Source organism: Ursus americanus, chromosome 10, assembly GCF_024610735.1.
Source record: "Ursus americanus isolate L20-20 chromosome 10, mUrsAme1.1.p, whole genome shotgun sequence".
Classification (NCBI taxonomy): domain Eukaryota; kingdom Metazoa; phylum Chordata; class Mammalia; order Carnivora; family Ursidae; genus Ursus; species Ursus americanus.
Window position 1 is genome coordinate 56,921,865 of NC_142136.1, and position 11,203 is coordinate 56,933,067.

Genomic DNA, 11,203 nt, shown 5'->3' on the forward strand with positions numbered 1-11,203 from the left:
TATATGTATTTCTGAAACTAACAAATTATTGATCTTCACTGAGTTAAATGACATTTATCTTTCAGAGGATCATAAAACTGGAGTTGGAGCAGTCATTTGGGCAGAAGGAAAATCTGTAAGTATGAAAATAATTCTTTTTTTTTTTTTTTTTTTTTTAGTTTTCATTTACTTAAGAAATTTCTACGCCCAATGTGGGGCTCAAACTCATGACCCAAAGGTTGAGAGTCATGTGCTCTTCCAACTGAGCCAGCCAGGCACCCCTGAAAATAATTCTTTGTAAACATTTAACCTTGATTTTGTTTAAACATAGTTTGATTTTTTTTTTTAAGATTTTATTTATTTATTTGACAGAGAGAGAGACAACGAAAGAGGGAACATGAGCAGGGGGAGTGGGAGAGGGAGAAGCAGGGAGCCCGATGCAGGGCTTGATCCCAGGACCCTGGGATCATGACCTGCGCCAAAGGCAGATGCTTAACGACTGAGCCACCCAGGCGCCCCTAAACATAATTTGATCTTAAGTGCATTACATTTTATTGACCCGTTGGGGTAATATTTTGTATTGGTGCACTTACTAAATTCTGTGAACATTTGCTCATTCCCTCAACACTTGTCTAGGTAGGTTCATTCATTTAACAAGCATTTATTAAACATTTTCCACAGGGTAGGCACTGCGCCACAGTGAACAGTGGGGAGTTAAAGACTACTTTTTCTGCCCTTGCTGGCCATAAATAGTCTATTCGTGGAGACAGGGGAACAAAAAAGAGACTGGTATATAACTATAATTATAACATGACACTGGGAAAGGATGGAGGAGGAATCTCTGTGCTGCTTGGAGAAATGAATAAAATATTCTTGGAGGAGGTAAGGTGCTATTTATTAGACTGGAAGAATGCGTAGGAAGGCATCAGGCAGAGTAAATTAGTATGACTGGGACGATAACATGCAGAGGTAGAGGGTGCGAGAGAGAATGTGGGAAAATTCAAGCGATTTGGTGTACGGTATGTGCTGTACTATGCGTACTGTAATATGCTCTAGAGCAGAATGGCAAAGCATCAGACTGGCCCATGAAGACAGTTGTATGCCACGTAAAGAGTTTGGACTTTATCTTTTCAACAGTGGGATACTCTAGTGCCAACCAGTAGAAATAAAAGGCAAGTCACACACATAATTTTAAATTTTCTAGGAGCCACATTAAAAAAATAAAAAGAAACAGGTGAATTAATTTTAAGAATATATTTTATTTACTCAAATGTCCAGAAATATTATTTCAGCATGTAATCAATATAAAAGCTATTGATAAAATATTCTGCATTTTGGGGGAGTATTAACTCTCCATATCCTATGTGTAGTTTACACACACAGCACCTCTCAATTCAGACTAATCACGTGTGGCCAGTGGCTCCTGTATTGGACAGCGCAATCCAAGAATATTTTAAGGGGAAAATGATTTGATCAGATTTACATTGTAAGGGGAATGAAGTGGGGCTGCACAGCAAATAGGGAGTTAATAAAACGGAGGTGTATGAGGACTTGGAGTTGTGGGGGTGGGTTGGAAGGGCATGGAATCAAGAGACACTTAGTAACTATAAGGCTGACTCAAAGATGAGTAAGGAGCCTAGGTTTTGCCTCACTAGACTTTATATCAAGTAATTTGACTATTTCCCTGGATGTATCATAATTGCCTCAAGTACAACCTAGCCAACAATCTCGTATCTTCTCTGCTAACCTATTCCTTCATCAGTGGTCACCATGCCGTTCCCTGTTACTACACACATATAATCAATCACCGAGTGCTGTGAATTCTACCTTCAAAAGATCTCTTGACTCATCTCTACCCCAGCTATTACTACCTATCAGAATAGGTTCCTCCACCAAAAACTCCCATAGCATTCTGTGCAACTTTTTTCTGACACTCATCACAGTTGAAATTATGTGCACAATGTCTTATCTCCAGATTATAAGGTTCATGAGGGCAAGGATTCTCTGTCTTGTTTACAGCTGTATTCCTGGCACCTAGCACAGTGCCTGGCCTATGGTTGGAACTCTCATTTGTGTTTATATGAATGCCCAGCAGCCTTTGGCTTGACATCTTGTTCTCAAGTGCTGGTAAGAATTTAAGTTTCCAGTCAAGCTATCTACAGTGGGTAGCATGGTAAAGTGGAAAGACATGGGTTTGGAGTCCAGTAACCTGGGCTTCAATTCTGGCTATTGAATTGCTAGCATTGTGACCCTAGATAAGTTTAATCTCTCTGGGCCTCTGTTTCCTTATCCATAAAATGGAAAAACTAATAGTACTACTATCAAATAGGTTGTTGTGAGGGTTGATTAAATGAAATAATACATATAAAACTCAGCATGATGTTTGACATGTAGTAAACGCTCAAGAATAATTTATTATTATTACTAGTGACATAACATTTTACTTGTAAGCTTTTGTTGGCTCATCATAACAATGATTTTTATCAAGCTGCCATACTAATGAGTCTGTTGAAACTATCACATGAATAGTTATAATATATTGAAATTTACTGAGATTTATACCATATTCCAAATTATTATAAACACCTATGATTTGTAAAATATTTCACTCTAGTAACTGATAAAGCATTCATATTATATGTAATATGCCAATGACTGTGAGAAATAAAAAAGAGCCACTTAAGTAAAAGGTTCCATTATAAATATATATATTATATGTATATAACATATATATATATATATGCACAGTAGAGGCTCAATAAATATGAAGATTAAAGGAAAGTACATTTTTGGAAGGGGGGGCACATGGGTGGCTCAGTCGGTTGGGTGTCAGCTTGGGTCATGATCCCAGGGTCCTGAGATCGAGCCCACATCTGGCTCCTTGCTCAGCAGGGTGTCTGCTTTTCCTTCTCCCACTGCTCCTACCCCCGCTCATGCTCACGCTCTCTCACTCTCTGTATCTCTCTCAAATAAGTAAATAAAATCTTTTAAAAATTTTTTAAAAAGGAAAGCACATTTTTTTTTATTTTTCAACTGTATCACAATAGCATATTTTTAGTTCAACAGTAGAAACTGTTCAAAATGTTTTTAGAATTTCTGACTTGTTAACCAGTAGAACAGCATATACGAAATCAACAATTACTTACTGAGGACCTGTTATGTATGGAACACTCTAACAGGTGTACTTTAAGGCACAGAAGAGAGGCATAAAACATGGTTTCTATTCTCTAGGATCTTATAACCTATTTGGGGAGAAATGTCTGAATCAAGTGAAATAATTTGTGAATTAAACAAGCTAGTGTTTAATTAACAACTAAAACCAAGGACTTGAGATTATATATTAGAAATGATCAGCCTTCTTGAAATTTAGCTTGGACAAGACCATACTGCAGTAGGAGGATGTAAGATTGTTTTTTGTTTGTTTGTTTGTTTGTCTTTTGGTCATGGAAAATAGAATTCGTTATATACAGTGTGATACGAGGCTTTAAAATACACTGCCAGGTGCCTTTTTTTAGAATGTTGACAGCTCACCTTTGTTGGTTTGCTCACTATCACAGAGAAGTTGTGATGGAACAGGCGCGATGTACTTCATAGGATGCGGTTACAATGCTTTTCCCGTTGGATCCGAGTATGCTGACTTCCCACACATGGATGACAAACAGAAAGACAGAGAAATAAGGAAATTCAGATACATTGTACATGCGGAGCAGAATGCCTTGACATTTAGGTATGAAATTCTTTTGCATGTCTTTTCTTGAAAACCTAGCAAAGTTAAACCCTGGCAAGGGTTAGTTGAAATTAGTTTTCTTTTAGCTTAATTTATTTCCTTTTTTTTTTTTAAATTCTAAGAAATGTTCTTTTCAGAAGTATAATTTTGGTTACATCTGGTGTTTGCTGCCTGACCTGAGGCCATTGTCAGAGGTCCTCCAGGCCTTCAAATTTGTTGAATGAGCCCATTTTTTTTTTCTTGTCTTCCTTGTCTGCAATATAAAACTGCTTGAAGATTGTCATTAGGGTCTTCCATATTTCCGAATTGTAAGATGTCCTTTATTTTCTAAATCTAGAGCACATATACTTATGAATATATAGATTTTATTATGAACCAAATTGCTTTAACATGGTTTTGTCGGGGATTGTAACTGGCATTACCTCCCTTCTGATATTAATCTAGATCATTTCCACAAACATCTCTCAGCCTTCACCGTTAAGGGAGTGATCTGAGGGGATTCAAAACTAAGACATGGCTTTTGTCCTTGAGGAGCAGTCAAGCTAAGATGATGGGTTCTCTGGGAAAGGCCAACACAAAGTCCTGGAAATTCAGGGACTTCTGCGGATGGAGGGGGAGCGAGAGGGGAGGGCTATAAGGAGGAACGGGCATTTGAGCTGAGGTTTGAAGGCCTAGTAGGATTGTAGCAATTAGAGATGCTTACTTGAAGGGAAGCCATTCTTGCTTCGGGAATAGCACCAGATGCTTCAAGACCACCGTGTAGGCATATTGTTTAAATAGACCAGATGCATAAAATTCTGTTGCCTGGGTCTAGGCAAAGAGAATGAGTCTGAACAAGGGAGATGGATCTGGAAGGCTGGCCGTGGTGTAAGATAGCTGACTGAGAGCAGTGGAAACCACAGAACCAGCAATGCCACCCCTGTAGCCTCAGATGAGAGCATTCCTTAGTCTTGAACTCCCCCAGCAAACAATTCCTCTCTTCTGGTCCTTGTGCTCTTCGTTACAGATTTACTTGCTTCGTTTGTATGGAGGCATGAATCTGTCAAAGCCAAATGTTTGTTGAAGTAAAGTATCCTGTCTCAGGGGGGAGGTAAAGGAACTGTAACTCAAAGCAGAATTTTATTATTAATTTATCAATTTAACAAGCATTTATTAAATATCCAGTAGGTACTAGATAAGGGTCAGATTTGGGGCTCCTATGATGAGCTAATGTCTACTCTCTCATGGTAAACTCATAAGGAGGATGTTAGTTCTAGCCCCTAACTGTGGCATTACAAAGCTCTTAAAGTAGAAAGCATTGTTCTTGCTCTCCTTCCCTCCCTCTCTCTTTCAGTGTCTGTCTTTTCCCATTTTTATTTATAATCTAATACCGAACATCTTACCAATTGCTTAGAATAAATAAATGAATTTTAATTATAATGATCGTCATGTTCAGATTATATATTAACATTTTATGAGTTTATATATTTTGTACATTCACTGATTCGGCAAGATTAAAGTTTATTATTGTTTATAACGTAAATCTGTTTAAAAATCACTCAATTTTAGTATTTAAGGATTTCCTTAAGTATAACTCCCCTTTTGGAAGCTACCTTTCTAATATTTATAAATTTTTTGTAGGTGTCAAGAAATAAAACCAGAAGAAAGAAGTATGATTTTTGTCACAAAGTGCCCATGTGATGAGTGTGTACCTCTAATTAAAGGTGCAGGCATAAAACAGATCTATGCCGGGGATGTAGATGTTGGAAAAAAGAAGGCAGACATCTCTTACATGAGATTTGGGGAACTTGAGGGTGTTAGCAAATTTACAGTAAGTAGATACACATTTTTTTCAAGTATACTTTCTATTATATTGTTAGGTACCTTGCTGAATATTTTATATTAGTGATTCCCACACTTTTTTAAAGAGTTCCAATAAACTATTATCACTGAGTTTATTTTTATGTGTAAGCACTCACCTAATTACAAATGTTCAGCTTAAAATCTTTGTGTTAATGAATTCTAGAGTTGCATATTCTTGACCTTACAGATCTTGAATTAATGGTCCCTTTGGTGCCATCTGGTGGCTAACACAACAACAAAAAAATCCCTGACCCACCTCTTCCCTCGCCCTTCTGGTTTGGGTGGTAAATAGAGGTGAAAATAGTTTAGGATTACCCAAAAGACAGGAACACACACACACACACACACACACACACACACACACGTGCACACGTGCACTCACGACACATATTTCTCATGGGAAAAATCAGAAAAAGAAGGGATTTAATATTTTATATTTCAAAAAAAGAACTGAGATAGTTCATGGAAAACTTAGACCTTTAACTATTTCACTATGTAGGTTTTTAAAAAACTTCTTTTTAGAAAAAACCTCAAACCTACAGAAAAGTTACAAAGATGCTACAAAGAACTTTTTTCCCCAGAAACCTTTGAGAGTAGCTTGTTGACATGATAGCCAGATCACTCTCAAATAGTTTATTATGTATTTCCTCAAGCAGTAGCTTTTCCTACAAAACCATAATACAGCCACAGAATTCAAGAAATTATCATGGATACATTACTGCCATTTAATCCATAGGTGCCAGTCAAAGTTCACCAGTTGTCCCAGTGTTCTACAGAGAAAAAGGATCCTGCCCAGAATCATATGCTGCTTTTTAATAATAACTCTGGCATTTAATGTAACACTTATATACAAGAATTTGCAGTGGGTATAAAAGGCATATAATATAACGTTTATAAATTTCAAGTTTACAGGGGTGCCTGGGTGGCTCAGTTGGTTAAGCGACCGACTCTTGATTTTGGCTCAGGTCATGATCTCAGGGTCGTGAGATTGAGCCCCATTATGGGGTCTGCCCTCAGCCGGGAATCTGCGATTCTCTCCCTCTGTCCCTCCCCACCTGTTCTCTCTCTCTCTCCAAAATAAATAAATAAATTAAAAAAAAAAATTCCGGTTTACATTCCTGTTTTGAGTCCAGAGTGGCTGGAACATATCAGGCACCAAAAAGATATTTTTTAAACTCTCTCTGTATACGTATACATACACTTATATATTTACATTTATAACTTACGTTTAAAAGTTTAAAACCATAAAGCGTATTGTCTAGTTTCTGTGTGTGTGAAGTATCATAAATATTCACCCTTTCTATTTTTGTCATTTATTTTTGTTTTTTTATTTCCAGTTTTACTTAAAGTTTATCATGATTTTTAAAAGAAAAAGAGGGCCCTGAAAGAAAGGAGAGCGGAGAGAGGTGCCTCTTTTGTAAAAGTGAACAGAAGCTTACACCCAGCTAGTCAAAGGGAAACCTCCAGTTCTGTATGTTTGTTTTCTGTGTCTTCATTCTTCCTGAGGAGTGGGAAAAAATAGGTTTTTCACTTTCTGTCCGTAAAGATTGAATGATCTTGCTCTTCAGGACTGTGACCGACAGATTAAGTGAATTCTGAGATATGCTGCTTACTGGTGGAGTTGAGTAGCTTTGCCACTGTAAAGAGCATGAAGAGATCAGAAGAAGGGGAGATACGGTGACAGAAACAGAGGGAGTAAGTCCCCTGAGCAGAGTTGGGCCAAGACCTGTCCAAAGTATAGGAGTGTCCAAAAAGTGGTATATTTTTTAAAGATTTTATTTATTTACTTGACAGAGTACAAGCAGAGGGAGCAGCAGGCAGAGGGCGAGGGAGAAGCAGGCTCTCGCTGAGCAAGGAGCCCGATGCGGGGCTCGATCCCAGGACCCTGGGATCATGACCTGAACCGAAGGTAGACATTTAACTGACTGAGCCACCCAGGCACCCCCCCAAAAATGATATTTTTAAGATTAAAGCAAATTGAAATTAATTTTGTTTGAAAAAGTTTTACTTTTCTCTTTGAGGTGTTACCATATACCTTGAGATAATCAGTTCTGTTCTGTGGGATTGTTGCAGACTAGGTCAGGGCTAAGCAACAGTATTTTCAAGAACAGATTTTACCAGTGTAGGCCCATGTCCATTTATTCAGAAATTTTTTCTATTTAATACATGTAGATTTTTCTCTATTAGGTCATACTACTTTTTTTTATTTTAAAAGTAATATATGCTCATTGTAGAGGACTGGGAACATAAAAAAGAACAGATACTCTCTGACAACTCATAGACACTGCTGTTAACATGTTGCTATATTTTCTGTGTCATTAATAATTCTTCAAAAATAATGTTTAATGATTCAACAGTATTCCATTTTATAAATATGACTTATTTTTATTCCCCTGTTGTGAGGCACCTAAATAGCTTCTAAGTTTCTCACAGTTAGAAACAGTCTTTTTATGATTATCCTTAAATATACATTCAGGGTAATTAGTTTTTACCTTGCCCAAATTAATAAATTTTAGTGGTTTGACATGTTTTGAAACATGCTTTTTTTTTTTAAGTTCATATACAGTTTCCCACCCCTTATAAATCCTTTATTTCCTGGTGCTAGCCCTAACCATCCCATTTCTATAGGCGACCAACCAGTCCTAGATGTCCTCCCTTTCCCAAGACTTTTTTACACATGCCAAAATGTTTGTCTGGTATCTTATTCCCCCCAAGGATCATGATATTAGCTAGCTGATCTGTTGACCTCACTGGTGCTTATGGAAGAGGCTCCGGGTACTGCACACTGAATTGTGCCTCTCTAGAGATAGTGCCCTGATGAGGCCTTTTTGGTCAAGTCATTAGAGATTCTGACGATGGGGACTTCTAGCCAAGTGAGAAAGGAAGAGCTGTGCCATGAGGTACTGAGTACACTCAGTTTTTCTTCTCAGCTGTTCCAGGCTTCTTGGTACTATCTGAGAACCCACAGGCTTCCTTGTTTCCTTCTGAATAGTTGCAATGGAAAACTGAAGTCAGAGGAGATGTGATATGATCTCTGGTGTGATAGAACTATATTAAAAGGCAAGATAATGGTCACATTTTCATTCTTTAATATCTAGGCCTTCTGTAGCTATTATAAGATGCTGTAGGACCTGGAGATGGGATGTGGAATGGCGGAAATTCTATAGTGTTGAGCACGGGCAGACTCAGGTTTTCATTCTCTTGCTGCCCTCAGTGTGTAACCCTGGGCAAGTCATTACGCTTTGCTGGTCTTCCACTTCCTTACTTCTAAAATGAAGGTAAAGGATTTTAAAGTTCCTTCCTTGTCTAAGAATATTGATTCTGATCCCAGAAGTCATTCAGGGTTGATATGAACACGCTAACTCTCTTTCCTTACATTTAAAAAAAAATTTTTTTTTTTAGATTTTATTTATTTATGTGACAGAGACAGCCAGCGAGAGAGGGAACACAAGCAGGGGGAGTGGGAGAGGAAGAAGCAGGCTCCCAGCGGAGGAGCCTGATGTGGGGCTCGATCCCAGAACGCCGGGATCACGCCCTGAGCTGAAGGCAGACGCTTAATGACTGCGCTACCCAAGCGCCCCTTAAAAAAATGTTTTGATATTTGGCAGCAGGGTGCGGAGATGCTAGTTACTCAATCGTTCTTAAGCACACATATAAAAGGTTTGTGCCATTTTGCAGTGGCAGCTGAATCCATCAGGAACTTGCGCTGGTGAACAAAATGAGCCTGAAAGCAAAGAGAGTAAGTATTTAAAAGTCTCTCATTAAGCTTCACTTTGTCGTTGAGAAGAAAGGGTACATGGCGAGTTTTGATACTCAGGTGTTGGGAACTGTTGTCGTTGTAGATAGAGCACGTTCCTTCTTCAAAGGCTGCGTTTTCGCCATTCAGTTTGTTCACAAACATTGTGTATCTACCATATGCCAGGTTCAATGGAAAGTGCTGGTTTGTAGTCAGTCTTACAGAATCTGCAGTTTAATGCAAATAATCATGTACAAATTGAATATATAAATTACATGTCATTCTGTGAGACACTAAACAACCATGCTCTTCTATACCAAACTAAAGCTTGTTGGACAGTTGGAAAGGGAAAATGTGTCTAATATACAGGGGGCTGGAGGGCCAAATTAGAGGACGTATACATTTTTATTTGAGTAAAAGCACGTTTGTAGAGATTGGTCAGAGAATGGAAATCCTCTGGTTATTTGAATAATCTAACTAAAGTCATCACAGCTATCATAAAATTACTAGTCTTCACAGTTTTATTATTTGCATATTAACAGATATTTTTAATGTAATGTCATCTTGGGAGATCTTGCAATCCCTTGGGTAAATAATTTTGAACATTAGTTATTGCTACACAGTATTATCTTTAGAGATTTATTTATTTATTTGACAGAGAGCATGGTGGTGGGGAAAGGAAGGAGGAAGGACTAGAGGGAGAGGGAGAGAGAGTCTTAAGCAAACTCCGTGCTGAGTGCAGAGCCCTGCGTGGGGCTCAGTCTCATGACCCTGTAATCATGACCCAAGCAGAAACCCGTGGCTCAACTGACTTCCCCATCCAGGCACCCCCACAGTATTATAGTTAAATACAAGCTATGTTATCTATCTGCTTGGATTCTAGATAAATGGAAGTTTAGTATAATAAGTAAAAAGTTTTTGATAATAACAATGATTTGATTTCCCTGAAAAATCAGGAAATGAAGAGGTCTTTACGAAAATAATTTCTATTCTATAGTTTCTATTGTAAATACCTTGATTTTTTTGTGTTCTGAATTTAGCTTTATTTATTCAAGTAGTATATTTTTTATTTGCAGTCTGGAAAAAAATACCTATCCACTCCATCTTTTGAAAAAAAATAATCAGAGAAAAATGGTGAAAAAATAGAACGAAAAATATATATGGATCTGTTTAAAGAATGTGTTTTCAGTAACAGTGTTTGAGGGGGTCAATTAATAATTCCCTGCTGTTCGGGAAAGGACACAATGAGCACTAACCATACAGAGATGGATTAATTTATCTATGTTAAAATTAAGAACATCTGGTCATCAAAAGATATCATTGAAAGAGTACAAAGGCGAGCCATAGAATAGGAGCTATTCGCCACTTACAATCAATAAAGGACGTGTATCCAGGACTTAGTGTTCCTAGATCACTAAGGAAAGGAAGACATACTGCCCTTAGCAGTCCCGAGATTGGAAGGAGAGGTTGTGATAGGGAGGGGGCAAGAGGAAGGCTTCTGCTTTGCTGGCCATGTTTTTTTCATTATTGACCTGGGTGATGGTCAAATGTAGGTTTGCTTTGTGACTGTTTGCTGAACTGCAAGGTCATGTTTTGTATGTATTTTTGAACAAATGTTTTAAATCAACAAAAAATCGTCCTATCTCTTTCTCAATTTTGTAACAGCTTTTTTTGCGATAGAATTCATGTATCATTAATTTGCCCTTTTAAAGTAGAGATTTCAGAGTTGAGTGAATCCACTGAACAGGGCAGACACTGTACTGCCTGAGTGTTATCTAGTACCTGTCCTTCGACAGTTGAGAATTTGAGGCTAAAATAAAATGAGTGTTCCTTTTTAACTTCAGCACTGTTTTGTCCTTACAACCGCTCTGACTGTAATAGCCGTGTGTTTGAAGTTTTCCTGACGTGAAGTTATGCTT

The 11,203-nt window shown here is 37.8% G+C and overlaps 1 protein-coding gene across 2 annotated transcripts in view; it reads left to right on the top strand.

The window, feature by feature from the left end:
• Positions 1 to 11,203, top strand: part of CDADC1 (cytidine and dCMP deaminase domain containing 1) — a 55,927-nt gene that overhangs the window by 31,772 nt on the left and 12,952 nt on the right. Inside the window, exons 6-9 of one of the 2 annotated variants that reach the window (XM_045796828.2) lie at positions 66 to 115; positions 3,537 to 3,706; positions 5,327 to 5,516; positions 9,227 to 9,287. In XM_045796828.2, the coding sequence (XP_045652784.1) occupies positions 66 to 115; positions 3,537 to 3,706; positions 5,327 to 5,516; positions 9,227 to 9,287 (471 nt within the window). The remainder of the gene's footprint in view (positions 1 to 65; positions 116 to 3,536; positions 3,707 to 5,326; positions 5,517 to 9,226; positions 9,288 to 11,203) is intronic. The other variant, XM_045796829.2, reaches the window with a different exon arrangement.